Source organism: Dendropsophus ebraccatus, chromosome 5, assembly GCF_027789765.1.
Source record: "Dendropsophus ebraccatus isolate aDenEbr1 chromosome 5, aDenEbr1.pat, whole genome shotgun sequence".
Classification (NCBI taxonomy): domain Eukaryota; kingdom Metazoa; phylum Chordata; class Amphibia; order Anura; family Hylidae; genus Dendropsophus; species Dendropsophus ebraccatus.
Genome location: NC_091458.1, coordinates 47,280,904 through 47,300,149, shown reverse-complemented (window position 1 = coordinate 47,300,149; position 19,246 = coordinate 47,280,904). Strand labels below are relative to the sequence as shown.

At 43.9% G+C, this 19,246-nt stretch overlaps 1 protein-coding gene across 4 annotated transcripts in view; it reads right to left on the bottom strand.

Annotated features, from left to right (window-relative positions):
* The window catches only part of ITGA7 (integrin subunit alpha 7), a 114,945-nt gene that overhangs the window by 60,287 nt on the left and 35,412 nt on the right, over positions 1–19,246 (bottom strand). For all 4 annotated transcript variants that reach the window (XM_069970069.1, XM_069970067.1, XM_069970068.1 and 1 more), the window contains exons 2-3: positions 6,327–6,463; positions 5,867–5,946 (exon numbers count right to left, since the gene is read on the bottom strand). In XM_069970069.1, the coding sequence (XP_069826170.1) occupies positions 5,867–5,946; positions 6,327–6,463 (217 nt within the window). The remainder of the gene's footprint in view (positions 1–5,866; positions 5,947–6,326; positions 6,464–19,246) is intronic.

Genomic DNA, 19,246 nt, shown 5'->3' with positions numbered 1-19,246 from the left:
GGAGGTGAGGGGATGATGGGGGTGATAGAGGAGGTGAGGGGATGATAGAGGAGGTGAGGGGATGATGGGGGTGATAGAGGAGGTGAGGGGATGATAGAGGAGGTGAGGGGATGATGGGGGTGATAGAGGAGGTGAGGGGATGATGGGGCATCGGGGGTCTAATCGGGGCAGAAAAATCCTATTCAGACCTGAGAGGGATCCGGGCAGAGGGGATGATAGAGGAGGTGAGGGGATGATGGGGGTGATAGAGGAGGTGAGGGGATGATGGAGGTGATAGAGGAGGTGAGGGGATGATGGGGGTGATAGAGGAGGTGAGGGGATGATAGAGGAGGTGAGGGGATGATGGGGGTGATAGAGGAGGTGAGGGGATGATAGAGGAGGTGAGGGGATGATGGGGGTGATAGAGGAGGTGAGGGGATGATGGGGCATCGGGGGTCTAATCGGGGCAGAAAAATCCTATTCAGACCTGAGAGGGATCCGGGCAGCTGTCAGTGAACCGAGCCGGCGAGGACTGGTGGTGCGCGGGGCTCCCCCGCTCCGGGCTGTGACAGGAGTGGAATGCGGCCTGGGAGATGGGGCAGCCCCGGCGTCCACCGCCGCCGCCGCCGCCGCTGTTTCCACCTGGTGGCCCTGGACGCCGGGGCTGCCCCATCTCCCAGGCCGCATTCCACTCCTGTCACAGCCCGGAGCGGGGGAGCCCCGCGCACCACCAGTCCTCGCCGGCACGGTTCACTGACAGCTGCCCGGATCCCTCTCAGGTCTGAATAGGATTTTTCTGCCCCGATTAGACCCCCCGATGCCCCATCATCCCCTCACCTCCATCATCCCCTCACCTCCTCTCTGCCCCCATCGCTCTCGGGTCCGGCAACCGCAGGGGGGACAGCATGCAGCAGACGCTGCTGTGCCCTGCTCCCCCTGCCATCAGCCTTACTCTCTCCATCTTCCCCCCGCAGCATCTCCAAGCCCGTTCCCCCACAGAACGCTGCTGAGCTGCTGCTGGGGGAAAGAAGGAGAGAGCTGCGGTGACTGGTGCCGGGACATTGCTGGGTGATAGCAATGTCCCGGCACCCAAAGCAAAAGTTTATTAAATTTCTCCCCCTCCGGCGTGGGGGCGGGGGGGAGAGAGAGCTGCACACAGTTCTCCTGTCCACTCACTGTGCGGTCTCTCTCTCCTCCCCGGTTCTCGGGCTGGGACCTCAAGAAAATGGCGCCGCCACCCGCCCCATGTACTGTAGCTGTGTACTGCGCATGTCTATGCACATGCGCAGTACACAGTGACGGAGCCTCCAGTGAAGTGAACCAGACGGACTCCGTCGGTTCACTTCAATGATGTGGAGGTGCCGTATAGTGTCTGTGTGTGTGTCGTGAAATGACGTCACACACAGACACTATAAACATGGCAGCCCCCTGTGCAGCAATACATTTTAGAAAAAAATACTGAAACACTACATTAAAAAAAAAAAAAAAACATCCTACAGACTTATTTATACTTATTACTTTTCATTAAAAAATTATCAAAAATGTGACACTGTCCCTTTAATACTTTCAAATAATGATGATGAACGATAAGTGACTGCTGGCTGGCTAAGATTTTTGGTTTTTTAGACCCTAGAATAACAGTTTGTTTTATATCCACCATTTGATACTTACCCTTATACACTATTTGATACTTACCCTTATACATATATTTATATATACTATCAGTGTAACAGCTTGATTTATATCCACTATTTGATACTTACCCTTATACACTTTGATACTTACCCTTATACATATATTTATATATACTATTAGCGTTGTTCACTGTCATGCATTAATTTTGTGTACCATTTTTCCATTGGCATATATTTATAATATTGCATGAATTCCTAACCCTGTGAACATTACGGATCTTTGATTTTATTTAGCTGATCCACCCTTTATAACCATTATTATATACATAGAAAGGGGTTGCCAATGGAGTTTGTGTCATGCGCACTGACTATGGAGTGTAATTTAGCACCAAGTCAGGTGTCATGCGCATTGGATATAGTCTAAGTGCAGTGACATGCGCGATGACACAGCGTAATCACATGACACTGGGAACCCGGAAGTGATTCCGCGATAGTAGCGGTCATGTGAGTGTATTAGATCATGTGACGCTGAGACTCAGATGACACAGCGTAATCACATGACACTGGGAACCCGGAAGTGATTCCGCGATAGTAGCAGTCATGTGACCGCAATGGATCACGTGACGCTGATACTCAGATGATGCAGGGTTGTGTCATATGGAGATGATTGGAGGGTGAGTAGGTGGGCGTGTGTGTCCATTTTAGCCCACCAATCTGATAGAGGGGGCGAGTCTCTTTATAATAAAATAAGATCTTATTGGTGTACCATGGTGAGTGTTTGGGGCGGTACTATGATACTAGCTAATTGGATGTGGATATAAATATCGGCCAGTACCAGCAGCAAGTGTTGCCTAATTTTTCTCCTGATGACGTTGCTGTGGCAACGAAACATGTAGAGAGGGGGCACTATTTGTGGTTTTAAATAGCAGACATCCAGTATCTCCTAGTTACCTTCTATACAGGACTGCAGACTGTGATAGTGATTGATATAGTTAGTTAGAGAGGATAGTTATATCCCTATATATCATCTAGTATTAGCTAGTGATAGGAGTACTGGGTGTGTTGTGGTTTTAAAGAAGTTCACATATTTATTTTAAAGATACGTAATAAAAGTTAACTTTTACTAGGGGGGTGATAATAATTAAAAGGGTTTTTACCCCGGGCTACGGCCTGTGGGTTTTTTCGCATCAAATCTCGAAAAATTGTAATAAGAAGCGATCAAAAAGTTGCATATGCGCAATCAAGGTACCAATATAAAGAAAACATCATGGCGCAAAAAAAGACACCTCACACAGCCCCATAGACCAAAGGATAAAAGCATTTTAAGTATGGTAATAGAGCAATTTTAAGGAAGATATTTTTTTAAAAAAGGTTTTAATTTTTTAAAAGCCATCTAATAAAATAAAAGTTATGCAAGTTAAATATCGTTGTAATTGTAACAACTTGAGCAACATGTATAACAAGTCAGTTTTACCCTAGGACGAACAGCGTAAAAACAACCCCCCCCCCCCCCCCCCCCCCAAATAAAAAAAATTGTGTGTTTTTTTTTTTTCAATTTCACCACACATATACTTTTTTTTCTGGTTTCACTGCATATTTTTGGCACAAATTACGTCTGCCTTTGCAAAGTACAATTAGTGGCTCAAAATATAAGGGCTCATCTGGGTCTCTAGGTGGAAAAATGCACGCGATATGGCCTTATATACACAAGGAGGAAAAAACAAAAGCGCTAAAATGAAAACTTGCTGTGTCCCCTAGGGGTTAAGCTGGCCTTGTACCTTGAATAGCTATATGTAGGATATCTGTGCTGCCAACAGCTATCTTTCCGGTTCATCCCATACACAAGAACGTTTGGCTTGCCTGGGTGTTCATGTGTTCCGAATGGGAAGAGGGTAGAGATGAGCCAACCTCAACCATGCTCAGGGTCATCCGGACCCAAACTCTCTGCAGTTGATTACCAGGTGGTTGGATGCAGCTATAAGGAGCCTATGGCCTATGGCTGTATCCATGTTTTTCAGGCATCTCAAGGTTTGCTCATGTCTAGAAGATGTAAACCGGTACAGCAGCTCTGACCGCAGCTTTTCTCCTGGATTGGGTAGTTGAAACATGCCGACCTTCCTCTGTTGAGTACATAGAGACTCCACTCTACCTCTGTATACCTCCATAGGAAATACTTTCTTCTAAGGTCCTTTCACTCTGGGTGCAGTGTTTCTGTAGAAAATTGGCAGTGGGGAACAGCACTGAATCATATATATTATCTTGAGAATTTTCCTCAATAACTATATAGTACTGTGCATAAGTTTTAAGCAGGTGTGCAAAGTAAGATGTCTGCCATAAGTATGGTGTCTGATCGGCTCCAAATGTCTTTTCTGAAGAAAGACAATGACCCCAATCCATGGAAATCCGCCAGCCTATACCCCCTGCACCAGTGATAGAATTGGGTGATTTAGCATCTACGTATTGTAAAGGTTTCTATTATCATTTAGTCATTTTAACGCCTTGGTTTTAATTCTTGTTAGATGTAACGTCTACTTATGTACTTCTCTTTTTGGCTTTCTTTTCCCTTTTTTTTGGCATAACTACATAATATCAAGCAGATCTGTTTATTTTCATTGTCCTGGGAGACAACAGCATGTATGGGAGAGAGGGGTCGTATCCCAGAGCAACCAAAATAAACAATACGCCTGACCCCATATACACGGTGGAAGTTTACAAGGTAAAACTGAAATGGAAAAACTTACAAGTTAGTTAGTCAGCTAACAGAATGCAATGATGAAATTAAAAGCGACTGATATGTGGAATAAGAACAGTGTAGGATGTATTATATCATTAATATTGTATAGAATCCCATAAATATACATAGGACATATAGGTATAACATTTATCAAGACTGGTGTACAAAGCTCGACCCTTTTTCCCTGTCCAGATTTACTAAGAGGTGTAGATTTGTAACATGATTTGTTCCATCATTTATAAATTGATAAATCTGGCGCAGGAGGAGGCCACACCTCCTACTCACTTTGTCACGCCCCCAGTCGCCAATCAGACAAGCGGGGGATACAGCTGCCATATGCCAGGGAGAAGGCAAGAATCTATCCTTGATAAATCTCCCCCATAATATGTAACCAGCACAGTATTGTAACATAACTATGTATATCTACTGCTGTCACCTTTCACTGTAAGGCTGTGTTCACACAACGTCCTAAAAAAGAAAAAGACATCCGCTTTTTGCATTTAAAAAGACGTCCGTTATTGCATCATTTTAATATGCTTGACTAAAATGCATTGTAGTCTATGGAAAAACGGACGTCTTTTTCACACATTATATGAAATGCGTCCGCCGCAAAAGACGTCCATTATTCAATAGAATGTGTGAAAAAGACGTCCGTTATTCCACAGACTACAATGCATTTTGGTCAAGCATATTAATGTAATATTGATGTAATAAGGGACGTCTTTTTAACCGCAAAAGCGGATGCCTTTTTCCTTTTTAGGTTGTTGTGTGAACTTAGCCTATTGTTGTACAGATCACTTTCCAGCAGCCTCCTCCTTATCATCACAGATAGAACAGGAAGTTTCAGCTCACTTTTAGGCTAGAATAAAAACTGCAAGATTTCACAATTCACAATTATTTTATTATATATGGTGCTTTGCAAAAGTACCCCTTGAACTTTTCCACATTTTTTTGTGTTAACCTCACAAACTAAAATGTATTTCCATTTTATGTGCTAGATCACCACAGAGCAGCAAGTAAACTTGATTTTTTTGTGCTACTATGATGACTAGAGGTGAGTTCATTTGAATGCCAGCAGCTGAAGAAGTCGGATGCAGCCCTAGGGAGTACGGGAAAACATGGATACAGCCTATGGCCTATGGCCTATGGCTGTATCCATGTTTTCCAGGCACTGATATTCAAATGCTGAACGGTCGGATTTGAGTATGCTTGAGTTGGGAACATTTCTAATGATGACACATTCCCTTTAAGATAGAAAACTTGAGATTTGCTGATGCCAGACCTTTGAGTAGATTCTTGGGAATCAAAGACCAATAAGTATGGTAACAGATTTTTTTTTTTTTAAATCATGGAAGAAACTATATGTGAGAAGCTAAATGTGGTGACTGTAAAGAGAACCTAAACAAAGACTGAGAGAGTCCAGTCCCTACAGTCCCTACTTTCTCTTTTGCAAAATAAAAAAATAGAGAATAAATTCCAGTCAATATAAAACAAACTAACAAAAAAAAATGTAACTCACCACAATCTTTCCCCCAGGACCTTGGCTTTTTACTGTGACTCCGAGCCACTGGTTTTCTTTACTCTCCCGATTCCGATCCACTAGTAGAGATAAATAGGTTTAAGCTACAGAAACAGTTTAATGAATGAAAGATTAAAGAAGAGAGCTACACCACACCCGTTCTTTACTGTCAGTATAAAAAGCTGTAACAGGTTGTAACTGTGTGTTGATGTGTTGCTAAGATGTCTGCATTTCCTTCCATAAGAAAAAGTGGCAAGTTGCGGACAACAATTGTACAGGGGCTGTACAAAATAGTAGCGGCTATGGCACCCAGTATGGATAGCCATACTTACTAACACTTGCATAGTTGTATATTTGTCTCATACAACCTCACTAATCTCTTGTTCTTCGTGAATACTGGTCAAAAAGAAGTATTAGAAAGTTTTTGTAATTTTCCTTCAATGTGTCCAACATACTGTACCTCCGTCATCAATGTCAATCCGCGTGCAGTCTTTGGTCTCTGCAGTCTCTGCAGTCAGTGGACATCCATAGAGCCCACCTGTTCTATTTGAAAACTGATTTGGTAACGCTGATGCCTGTGGTGCCCCAACCAAAAGCCTGTAAAACAATGAAAAAGAGTGAATGCTGTAATATATCTGTTTTACACTGACAGCAACAAAGTAGCATAAAGACATGGTCACTAGAGATGAGCCAGCAATAAAATACTCAAAGGCTTGATCGAGTAACAAACCCCATTAAGGTTCCTCCTGTTCATCAAGATTGACATCCCGCTGTGAGTATGTGCCAGGGGCGGATTAACTTTACCATAGGCCCCGGGCTGTTCACCAAGCCTGGGCCCCCCCCACCCCACTGTAACTATGGCAGCACTAGCCTGGCGTTCATAGTACAGGACAGATAATGTCATGATGTCCTGATTTGTGCAAAATTGCCATAAAAAACAGTGATTTTTTGCAAATCATGGCGGAAGTGCAGCCAGGAGACAGTACACCACTGAAAGTATAAATCTTTTTGGGTGGTCATGGGCCCCCCAGGAGCTTAGGGCCCCGGGCTGCCGCCCGAAACGCCACTATTATAATCCACTACTGGTATGTGCGTTAACCCCCTTTTCACCTGCAGCCCGCCGCACCTTAAACCCATTCTGCGGGAAGATATAAGTGATGATAATGTGGAATCTCTTTGGGTAGAAATAAGGGGAGGGACGAAGAAAAATAAAATTCTTATAGGAGTGAGTTATAAACCTCCAAGTATAGTGGAAGAGTCAGAAAATCTTCTTATAAGACAAATAGATGCGGCAGCGAAGCAGGGGGAAGTCATTATTATGGGGGACTTTAACTACCCAAATATCAACTGGAAAGCAGAAACCTGCAGCTCCAGGAAGGGAAGCGTGTTTCTGGAAATAGTAAAAGATAATTACCTTTCCCAACTAGTACAGGAACCAACAAGAAGGGGGGGGCCCATCTGGACCTGATCTTAACCAATAGGCCAGACAGAATATCAAAAATAGAGGTGGGGGGGTCACCTAGGTAATAATGACCATAATATAGTATGTTTTCAATTATCCTTCAATAAAATAATTAGCAGAGGGGCTACAAAAATATTAAATTTCAGGAAGGCTAATTTCCAAAAAGTAAGAGAGGACCTTGGGAACATAGACTGGGACAATGCCTTCAGAAATAAAAGTACACAAGAGAAATGGGACATATTTAAGAGCATCCTGGGTAAATCATGTGAACGACACATACCATATGGGAATAAACGTAGTAGAAATAAGAGAAATCCAATGTGGTTAACTACAGCTGTAAGGGGTGCAATAAATGATAAGAAACAAGCATTCAGACTACTAAAACAAGAAGGTAGTGGGGAAGCATTGAGCAACTATAGACAGAAGAATAGAATGTGTAAAAAGCAAATAAAAGAAGCAAAAATAGCAACAGAAAGAAGGATAGCCACAGAAAGTAAAACGAATCACTTATATTCACTTATATAAACAACAAAAGACTTAAAAATGAAAATGTTGATCCCCTCAAAAATAATCTGGGTGCAATGGTGGAGGGGAAAGAGGAAAAGGCCAATCTACTAAATACATTCTTCTCTACTGTATTCACAGAGGAGAATCCCATGACAGACGACATGACTAGGGATAATATAAATCCTCCCATAAATCTCACCTGCCTAACACAACAAGAAGTGGGGAGACGCCTTAAAAACATTAAAATCCATAAGTCACCGGGCCCAGAAGGTATCCATCCTAGAGTTTTGCAAGAATTAAATACTGTGTTAGACAGACCGTTATTCCTAATATTTAAAGATTCTATTACGACAGGGATTGTTCCACAGGACTGGCGCATAGCTAATGTTGTAATAATATTCAAGAAGGGGTCAAAGAGTGATCCTGGAAACTACAGGCCAGTAAGTCTAACATCTATAGTAGGTAAAGTATTTGAGGGGTTTGTAAGAGATGCTATACTGGAGTATCTTAATGAAAACAATCTTATGACGCAGCACCAGCATGGATTTATGAGGGATCGGTCCTGTCAGACTAATCTGATCGGCTTCTATGAAGAGGTAAGTTATAGACTGGACCTGGGGGAGGCTGTGGATGTTGTGTATCTGGACTTTTTAAAGGCATTTGATACTGTGCCGCATGAAAGGTTGGTTTACAAAATGAGGATGCTGGGACTTGGGGAAAACGTATGCAAATGGGTAAGTAACTGGTTGTGTGATAGAAAACAGAGGGTGGTCATTGATGGAACATATTCAGATTGGGTTTTAGTTACTAGTGGGGTACCACAGGGGTCAGTGTTGGGTCCACTTCTTTTTAGTATTTTTATTAATGATCTTGTTGAGGGGCTACAGAGCAGAATCTCCATTTTTGCAGATGATACTAAACTGGGTAAAGTAATGAGTACAGAGGAGGATAATATCATATTACAGAGGGATTTGGAGAAGCTAGAGGCTTGGGCGGTGAAATGGCAAATGAAGTTTAATGTGGATAAATGTAAGGTTATGCATTTGGGCCATAGAAATAATAAATACAGTTATGTGCTAAATAATAAAACACTGGGTAAAACTACTTCCAAAAAGGACCTGGGGTATTGGTGGACAGTAAACTCAACTTTAGTGATCAGTGCCAGGCAGCAGCTGCCAAGGCTAATAAAATAATGGGGTGCATCAAAAGAGGTATAGATGCTAAAGATGAGAACATAGTTTTGCCTCTTTATAAATCACTGGTCAGACCACATATGGAATACGGTGTACAGTTTTGGGCACCGGTATATAAGAAGGACACAGCTGAACTAGAGCGGGTGCAGAGGAGGGCAACAAAGGTCATTAAGGGAATGGGTGGGTTACAGTACCAGAACAGGTTATCAAGCTTGGGGTTATTTACGCTAGAAAAAAGACGTCTTAGGGGCGATCTGATCACAATGTACAAATATATGAATGGACAGTACAGAGATCTTTGTAGTGGTCTTTTTACTCCTAGGTCTGTAACAATGACAAGGGGGCATCCTCTATGTCTAGAGGAAAGAAGATTTCATCATCAGCATCGACGCGGGTACTTTACTGTACGAGCGGTAAGACTGTGGAACTCTCTGCCACATGATGTTGTCATGGCTGATTCAGTAAATAAGTTCAAGGGAGGCCTGGATGCTTTTCTTGAACAATATAATATTACAAGTTATGGGCATTAGATTTCCAGTGATACGTTGATCCGGGGATTGTTCTGGTTGCCATTGGAGTCGGGGGGGGGGGGGGGGGAGAGATTTCTCCCTGTGGTGGGGTGGTTGTCGTCTGCCTCGTGGGGGTTTTTGCCTTCCCTGGATCAACACAGTAGGGTTTCCCTAGGTTGAACCTGATGGACTCTTTTCTTCTTTCAACCTTATTTACTATGTTACTATGTTACTATGAGAGCATACATTACCTGCTCGTTGACACGTCCACATGTGAGGCTGCCGTGCACTGATAGGCTGAGCAGGACCGATGAGAGCCGGGAGCCTGACATGCAGGCTCTAAGCGGCGGGCTGTGGGCGGCAGGGGGTTAATGCACATACTCACAGCGGGGTGTCAATCTCGCTGCAAGTATGTGCTCTATAGGGATGAATGGGACTGGATCCGCAGCGGATCTCGCTGCAAATCTGCAGCGTGAAACCCGCTGCGGATCAGGTAGGTGTCAAGGCACTCTTACACTGAGATTACTAGTCCTGAAAATGACTTTTGGGTGTTTGTTAGCTAGCTAGTGTACTGACACAGCCGGGTGTCTGGCGGGAGCTCCCAGGTCCACTCTGCAGAACACCATCCATGTACGTACGGAATTCTACGGACGTGTTAATGACCCCTTAGGGCTTCATCCAACATTTTCAGCCACGGGTAATCAAAGGCGAATCAATACTCTAGATTTGTTTATCTCTTATGCTGACAGTTAATCTTCAGTTATCAAAAAAGGTGTAACTATAGGATACTTGTTTAAACAATTCTTTGTAACATATATAATATACAGTATGATTGCAGTATGAGGACATTGCATGTTACACCTAGTTAGAATAGGAAGAGTTACATTTCTCAACAGCTGATTTCCTACACACACTCACAGCATAACGCCAAGGGGCGGCTTCCGTGCTGTAAACACTGACTAACACGTCCTACACATAACCAGCTGGGCACACACACCCAGTGACACATAGAGAGCTGCTTCTGGACAGTGGTGTCTTAGATCAGCAGCCAGGGCTATGGATCCAAAAAAACATGGGAGAAAATATGTATTCAATTAATAACCTATTGTTGTCAATCCTTTTCCTAACCTAAAATATTTTTTCTGTAAACTGTCACAAATGGCACAATAGGCCTCATTGACATAAATTATAAGCCGTTTTGCCGTCATAGGTGTCCGTTTTTTTTTCCTGCCAAATTTATTTGAGCACGCCCTATGTAAATCTGGAAGGTTATTCACAGGACAAAACTAAAACCACTAAAACCTGACCATCCCGGGAGAAAAACTTGTTAAAAAAATGACGGTGTGCTTAGTAAATCTGCTGGTTGTGGCAGGTTTTAAAGGACACACCCACGACACCCACTTGGCAAGTTTGTGGACAAAACTGATGGGTTTGTCTGGGTTTTTGGACAAAATGTGTTGCACACCTTTAATAAATGTGTCGATCCACTAAAAAATTTACGAAAACCTGACAATTTGCTGCTGGGAACACCTTAGTAAATCAAGCCCAATGTATTTATTTTGAAAAGAATGCAACATTAAAATGGGTCCTTCAAAATGACTACAATACAGGTTGTCACTTTTTGGTAAGTCCAATTTTGAGGGCTCTTAGGGTATATTCACACGGGCGGGCTCGCAGCGAGATTCTCGCTGCGAGCCCGGCAGGTCCTGGCAGTTCCCATACACTACATACTTGCTGCGGCCAATTAGTGTGTTGCCCAGCTGCAGCCACTGATTAGCCGGACGGGAGAGCAGGACGCCGGACCCGTGCAGCAAGGACAGGTAATGTATGCTTACAGCGGGGGAGCCGGCCGGGAGCAGAAGGGGTTAAGGGCGGCAGAATTACATACTCGCTGCGGTCGTTTAGACAGCAGCAAGTATGTAGTGTATGGGAACTGCCAGGACCTGCCGGGCGCGCAGCGAGAATCTCGCGGCGAGCCCGCCCGTGTGAATATACCCTTAAGTAGTGATTTGCAAACATATTCGTAAATGTTCATACGAACATGACTCTAATTGTTCATGTTCACCAATCGCAAACAATTTGTTCGATGTTCGCAATGGTTATAACAATAATTTTTAAACATATTCGAATTTGCAAACGTACGCCACTGCGTGATTTACGCTTTCAAAAATTTCAAAACGTACGCAATCTTTGCGCAATCTGTACGCAAATGGATGCAAATAAAATGCGTACGCAACTGCGTAATTTACACTTTGTACTTGGTAATCTGTACGCATGTGCGTAGAGCGAAATGTACACTTCTACTGTATGTTTGTTATTTGTTCGTGAATGTTTACACGAACACAAACCGATCACTGTAATTTTTTTTTATGTTCAGGATCCCAACTGAACATTGGGATGTTCGCTCATAACTACCCTTAAGGAGTTATCCAGGATTAAAAAAAACAGCTGCTTTCTTCTTTCGGCTGACCACAAGTTTTGTGTGGTATTTGCTTCAATGGAACTAAGCTGCAATACCAGACTCAAACTGAGGACAAGGGTGGAGCTGTTTCTGGAAGAAAGCGGCTTTATTCTTCTAATCCTGGGTTATTGGTGCCTAATAGGAGTACTGGGGTGATTGACAATCAATCACAAAAAAACCTCCAAAGAGCCATCCTGGATATCCCCTTTAACTGTAGTAAAAAGCTAAACTTTAGTACAGGGCACATTATATGCATTAGAGCTGCACTGATGATTATAGATTGCCATAACACTGAGATAAAAGTCAATGGGCATAGTTGGTGGCTGTCCAAGGTCATAGATCCCACAAAACCATTAGCGCTAATAGCTGTTAAAACAACAAGATCTCTTAAGATGCTATTACATGGAGCAATTATCTTCGAATCAGGCGGATATCACCCTGTGTAATAAAGACAATGATCAGCTAAGAAACAAGCAAACATTCACTTGTCAGCTGATTATTGTGTTTCAACATGTTTAAAAATCATTGGTCGCACATCTCTGATTTGCGGCCAACAGCTGAGGAAAGCAAGGTCTGCACAGACATCGCCAACAATGCAGCCCTGCCTGCACCATTATCAAGCCTGTAAACAATTGGCGGTCTAGCATTGGCGCTCACTTACCCTGTGCATCAGTCTAATAGAGTCACACTGATTATAACAGGTTAACATGCCAATGAGATACAAGGGCACAGATAGTAGGTGTCCTAGGTCATAGATCCCACAAACCATTAGCTGTTAAAACAACAAGATCACATCTTGTAGAGTTATATAAAACTCTATGAGTAAGTGCAAGTAAAATCTTCGCTGACCACAACTAACCGTTCAAGTGACTCAAGCCTGACTCCCACTTCTAACACCTCCGGGAAACAGGGCCACCTTTGTGTATTGTTATGGGGCACATTCGGCACGGATGCCACTGTACTGAGCCAGTGCTGACACACAGAGCAGGAATGCTGACATGAAGACAGCTACCAACAGCTGGACGGCTACAAGCCATGCCACACTGCTAACCTTTTACATGTTAGAAAATAGCTGCTGTCATCATATTAACCCTTTGTATGTACAAGCACTTTTCTTAAACATTTCCAGTGTCAAGGTTTTTTTAAGGAATTATTCAAGGATTAGGAATAAAGCACCACACATGGGTAGAGATTGTTTGTAGTATTGCAGCTCAACCCCATGCACTTCAATGGAGCAGAGGTATAATACAACACATAGCAGTTGGATATTGGTGGTGCTGTTTTTGGAGGGAACGGGCCAGGTTTTTCTATACCAGCATAGTACTGTATGTCTAACAGATACTGGATTTATAATAGTGACAACCTCTAACTGCAGCCAATAATGTTTTTATGGATTCTGTATAAAATCTATGCTGGGTGACTTCACACTAGCTTATTATGTGTCCGTATTTTGGGCACTAAGCCCATCCTGGCCATGGGAGTGATGACCAGAAACAACAGCTGTCAGTTCGGGTCATCAGACCGGTGATCAGGCCAGGACTTGTATCCATAATACAGAAGCACAAATGTTAGCGTGAAACAGCCTCATTCACATATCCATGTACAAGACTAATGCACAATCGGTGGCTGCGGTAGGCAGTTGGCTGTGAATTTGAGAACGACATCAATTCTATGTCGCCTAAAGTGCAGATCAAATTTTTTGCTGATTAAAGGGGTTGTCCAGCGAAAATCTTTTTCTTTCAAATCAACTGGTGTCAGAAAGTTATATAGATTTGCAATTTACTTCTATTAAAAAATCTCAAGTATTCTCATACTTATCAACTGCTATATGTCCTACAGGAAATATATTTTATTTTCTGTCTGACACAGAGCTCCCTGGTGACATCTCTGGCTGAGACAGGAACTCTGTCTCGGTTTTCTATGAATCCCCATAGAAACCTCTCCTGCTCTGGACAGTTCCTGTCTCAGCCAGAGATGTCAGCAGAGAGCACTGTGTCAGTCTGAAAATAAAACATTTCCTGTAGGACATACAGTAGATTTGAAAGAAAAATATTTTTGATGGACAACCCCTTTAGGTCCAGGCAAATGTACAGATCATGGCATTCATGGTTGTGTGCACTGGTCCATAGACTTTATTGTGTTCTATACACACTATTCTTTTGGATCCGCGATTGCAGACCGAAAATTACGGCTATGTGGATGAGGACATATTCCGCAGAGCTACATCTCCCTCTGCTCCCTCTCTCCTGTAGATGCAATAGCAGCATTATAGTTCTGTTGCGACACAAATCTCTACTTGTGTTCATGAAGCAGGCGTCTCAGGATGAACACTACTGAAGGTCTCTGATTGGAGAGAATGGCGGAAGATAAAATCAGGGTCAGTTCACACTGAGGAAGCAGTGCTGAATTTCCGAGCGGAATCCCCGTCGCGGACTACGCTCGGAATTCCGCCTGCCTCAGCATCTCAATGTAAGGTATAGGACATATCTGCTATCCGCTCAAAGAATTCACATGTCAATTCTTTGAGCGGAGGCGCCCTATACCCATATAACATTGTAAAATAAATCTTTTTAAGCATACAGTAGTCTATGTACATAGCACATCCATTCAGTCACTCACAAAAATCTTCTCCTGCTTTCTTACAGCCCTATTCCACGGAACGATTATCGTCCGTATTCGGCCGATATCGGCCGCTACAAACGATAATCGTCCCGTGGAATAGAGTGCAACGATCAGCCGACATCGTTCATGTCGGCTGATCGTTGCAGTCGCTTGTTTTTCAACATGTTGAAAAACAAGCGACTGATATAGCAGCGATCTGCTGCCGTCGCTCCGTTAAATAGGAGCGTCGACAGCAGACGCTGCTATATCGTATCGGCTGGCCGTCCCTCCCGCACTCACCTGCTCGCTGCTGCCGCGCTGAATAGCGCTGAAAGCGCTCGTTTGCTCTTCTGACGACCTGTGGAATAGGGGCTTTAGGGCCCTATTCCACCGGACGATTATTGTTCAGATTATCGTTAAATCGTTCGAATCTAAACGATAATCGTTCGGTTGAAATGCAGTTAACGATTAACGACTGAACGAGAGATGGTTGATCACTATATAAGACCTGGACCTATTTTTATCGTTACTCGTTCGCAAAATGTTCGCAAATCGTTCGCATTGAATAAGACATCGTTCGGTCGTTCGCAATAGATACGAACGCAATAGCGAATAAATAGCGAAGAAAAACGATCGCAATTACGATCATAAGTAACGATTATCGTTCCATGGAAATGAGTGAACGTTTTCAGGTCTTTCGCAATAGCGGTCGTTTGAGATTGTTAATCGTTAACAATCATGCAAACGATAATCGTCCGGTGGAATAGGGCCCTTATGGTGGTTTTACACGGAGCAATAATTCGCCCAATCGCACGATTAACGATTTTGAATGAACGATTTTTTTTTTATAACAATCGTCGTTTACAGGGAACGATACATCGTACGGAATATTCGTTTTGCGATCGTTTTGCGATCGCTTAAGCCTATCTCACACATATAGGAAATCGTTGAAAGAATGTTTACACTGAACAATCTGCAAATTTTTTGCGAACAATCAACGACGATTTGAGAACTTGTTGAAAGATCAAAATTAACGATTTCTCGCTCATCGCTTGATTGTTCGCTGCGTTTACACGTACGATTATCGTTCGAATTCGACCGTTAACGTGCAAAAACGAACGATCAATCGTTCCGTGTAAAAGGACCATTAGTCTCTGCTGAGATCACTTTACAGGAGAAAAAAAAGTGCTAGTGCTAGAAGAGGAGGAGAAGGAATGAGTAGGCGATCCAGCGATGTCTTGGTGAATGGTGGGAAAATAAGTAAGGGGGGAGCTTGGAAAAATTCATTAAGGGAGCCACAGATTGATGTGCACAGCGGTGTGCAGCTGTAATTAAGTATCAGCGTCTATGACAGGAGGGGGGGTGGGCAGAGAACTGATGGCCTGATACTAATGCAGCTTTACAGACATGACTTTGTAGAGAGTATGCTACCTATAAATGATGGGACAGGGCTTTATGGAAAACTTCAGAGAGCTTTCCCAGCACAGATGTCATGTCAATCAGATGTCAGTAGAGCCTGGCTACTTAGATCAGCAGTAATCGGGTTGTAGTCCCTATTTTCTACTGGAGAGGTGGTAACAGTGCAAACAAGGAATAGGATCTTCTCTAAAGGCCCTATTACATGGAACAATTATCGTTTAAAAATTCGTTAAAACGATCGAAATGAACAATTATCTGTCCGTGTCCCAACAATAAAACGACAAATTAAAAATCGTTCATTTTGGTTGAAAAATTATTGTTGGTAGTTCGGATATTTGTTCGTGTAATAAGTCGTTCGCCGATAAAACATGTTGTGTGGGCTGTCCTGAGGAACCATTAGCGACCATATAACGACGTAAAAGCCATCGTTCATAACAGTAATCAGTGAATGTAATAACCTCAGAATTGTTCGCTAAAAAAATTGGTAGTTATCGATGGCGAACGATCGTTATAGAGAACGGTAATCGCTAAGTGTAATACGCCCTTGATTTTCAACCTTTTTTGAGCCGCGGCACACTTTTTATACTTCCGGGGCACACCACCAACCAAAATGGCACAAAATGACACTAAAACAGTACATATTATACATATAGTTAATAATATAGATTCTAAATGTATTTATACTCACTCAGTGTGAAACCTGGGCCTGTTTTCTTCATACTTCTCCCCCCTACTTCTCTCCTGTGCTTCTCTCCACCATACTTCTCCCCACTGCTTCTCTCCTGTGCTTCTCTCCCCCATGCTTCTCTCCTGTGTTTCTCTTCACCATACTTCTCCCCCCTGTTTCTCTCCTGTGCTTCTCTCCCCCATGCCTCTCTCCTGTGCTTCTCTCCACCATACTTCTCCCCCCTGCTTCTCTCCTGCGCTTCTCTCCACAATACTTCTCCCCCTGCTTCTCTCCTGTGCTTCTCTCCCCCATGCTTCTCTCCACTATACTTCTCCCCCCTGCTTCTCTCCTGTGCTTCTCTCCCCCATGCTTCTCTCCATCATACTTCTCTCCTGTGCTTCTCTCCACCATACTTCTCCCCCCTGCTTCTATCCTGTGCTTCTCTCCCCCATGCTTCTCTCCACCATACTTCTCCCCCCTGCTTTTATCCTGTGCTTCTCTCCCCCATGCTTCTCTCCACCATACTTCTCCCCCCTGCTTCTCTCCTGTGCTTCTCTCCCCCATGCTTCTCTCCTGTGCTTCTCTTCACCATACTTCTCCCCCCTGCTTCTCTCCTGTGCTTCTCTCCCCCATGCTTCTCTCCACCATACTTCTCCCCCCTGCTTCTCTCCTGTGCTTCTCTCCCCCATGCTTCTCTCCTGTGCTTCTCTCCACCATACTTCTCCCCCCTGCTTCTCTCCTGTGCTTCTCTCCACCATACTTCTCCCCCCTGCTTCTCTCCTGTGCTTCTTTCCACCATACTTCTCCCCCCTGCTTCTCTCCTGTGCTTCTCTCCCCCATGCTTCTCTCCTGTGCTTCTCTCCACCATACTTCTCCCCCCTGCTTCTCTCCTGTGCTTCTCTCCCCCATGCTTCTCTCCTGTGCTTCTCTCCACCATACTTCTCCCCCCTGCTTCTCTCCTGTGCTTCTCTCCCCCATGCTTCTCTCCACCATACTTCTCTCCCCCATGCTTCTCTCCACCATACTTCTCTTCACAAAACTCCTCTCCCCCCTGCTTCTCTCCGCTGTTTTTCTCCCCCATCCCCAGTTTTCTCTCCCCCCCCCCCCCCTTCCTCCTCACCTCCTCCGAGATGGTCTCCGCTGCTGTCTGCCTCACCTACTGGCCGCCCGTAGGGCCCGGACGTGCTCCTCCAATCAGCGGAGATCGGGAGCTGCACCACGCAACCGCCCACATTATAATCCGCCACTGATCGCTGCGCATTGCCAGGGAACAAAACACAGGGGCACCATAGTTTGGGGAACGTTCCCCGTGGCACACCCGACCATGTGTCGAGGCACACTGGTTGAAAATCACTGCTTTAGGCTAGGTTGATCATCTGCCCATTGAAACTGAGGGGTCACTATTATAATTGAAGTATTATTAGGGGCGCTCTGACAGATTTTGCACTGGGTCCACCAACTTCATGTTATTCCTCTGCCGAGAGGCCATAGCCATGTGATAGGATAACATAAAGGAATGTTATTTATATATAATATAGCATTAGAAGAATTCCTGTTGGACACCAGGAATCACAAAGCAGTGATATGTAATATGAAGGTTCTAGCTCTGACCAGGTCTTCTGTAATTACATCTTTATTCAATAACTAAAGAACAGAGAAGACTGAAGCACAGAGTGATGCATGGACGCTGCCTGGGGAATAGCCATTAAATCTGATAGAAGGGCTGTAAGGAAAGACTCCGGAGAGGACACAATGATCAGCTGCTCCGCTCTGCAAGGGAGGAAATCCCTGCAATTAATCTGCTGTAATGAATACATTAGGATACACCAGAGGGGGGGCACATCAGGTAATTACTTCATGATGGTGAGGGGGGCATCTGTGCACACTCCTCATTCCACCCTCTGCTTCCTGACTGCAAGAGAACAGGCATGAATGACAGCAGATGCAGGAAGCAGCTAGGGACTGCAGACTGGCAAGGGAAAAGAGTTATGGGGATAACCAGCAAAAAGACTGGGGCTTAATCGTTGTAAATACAGGTTCGGCCGGGTTCACTCATGGTTTTCAGTCAGTATTTTTAGCCAAAACTGGGATGGAAAAACTTTGGAAAATGTTTCTGTTTTGAACTCACTCCTAAAAATAAGTATAGCCGAGCGCAGCAGCTATCCCTGGGTCCTGTGTCGCCCCTTACTGCTGCCACTCAACGGAAGTAAATAAAAACTGTAAGCAATATAATTTTATTAAAGCAACGAATTAAAAAAAGGGTTTTCCAGACTATTTTAAAAATCATAAAACTGATAGGCCATTGTATTATGTAAGGTGAGACAATATCAGTTCATTTATTTATTCATTACTAAGGCTGGCATACACCAGAGAGAATGCGCCAACCGCAGGTGGTGGTGGGGGTAAGGTGGGGAAGAGGTATGGGAGGCACAGGGCCAGCATATGCCTCTTAGTAAATCGGCCGAGGAAGAGGGGGTGGGGCTTCTTTTACGACTGTTACGCCAGTCTTGATATGTGTCCCCCTATATTCTATAAAGTTCCAGGCATTGCAGGCCTAGAAT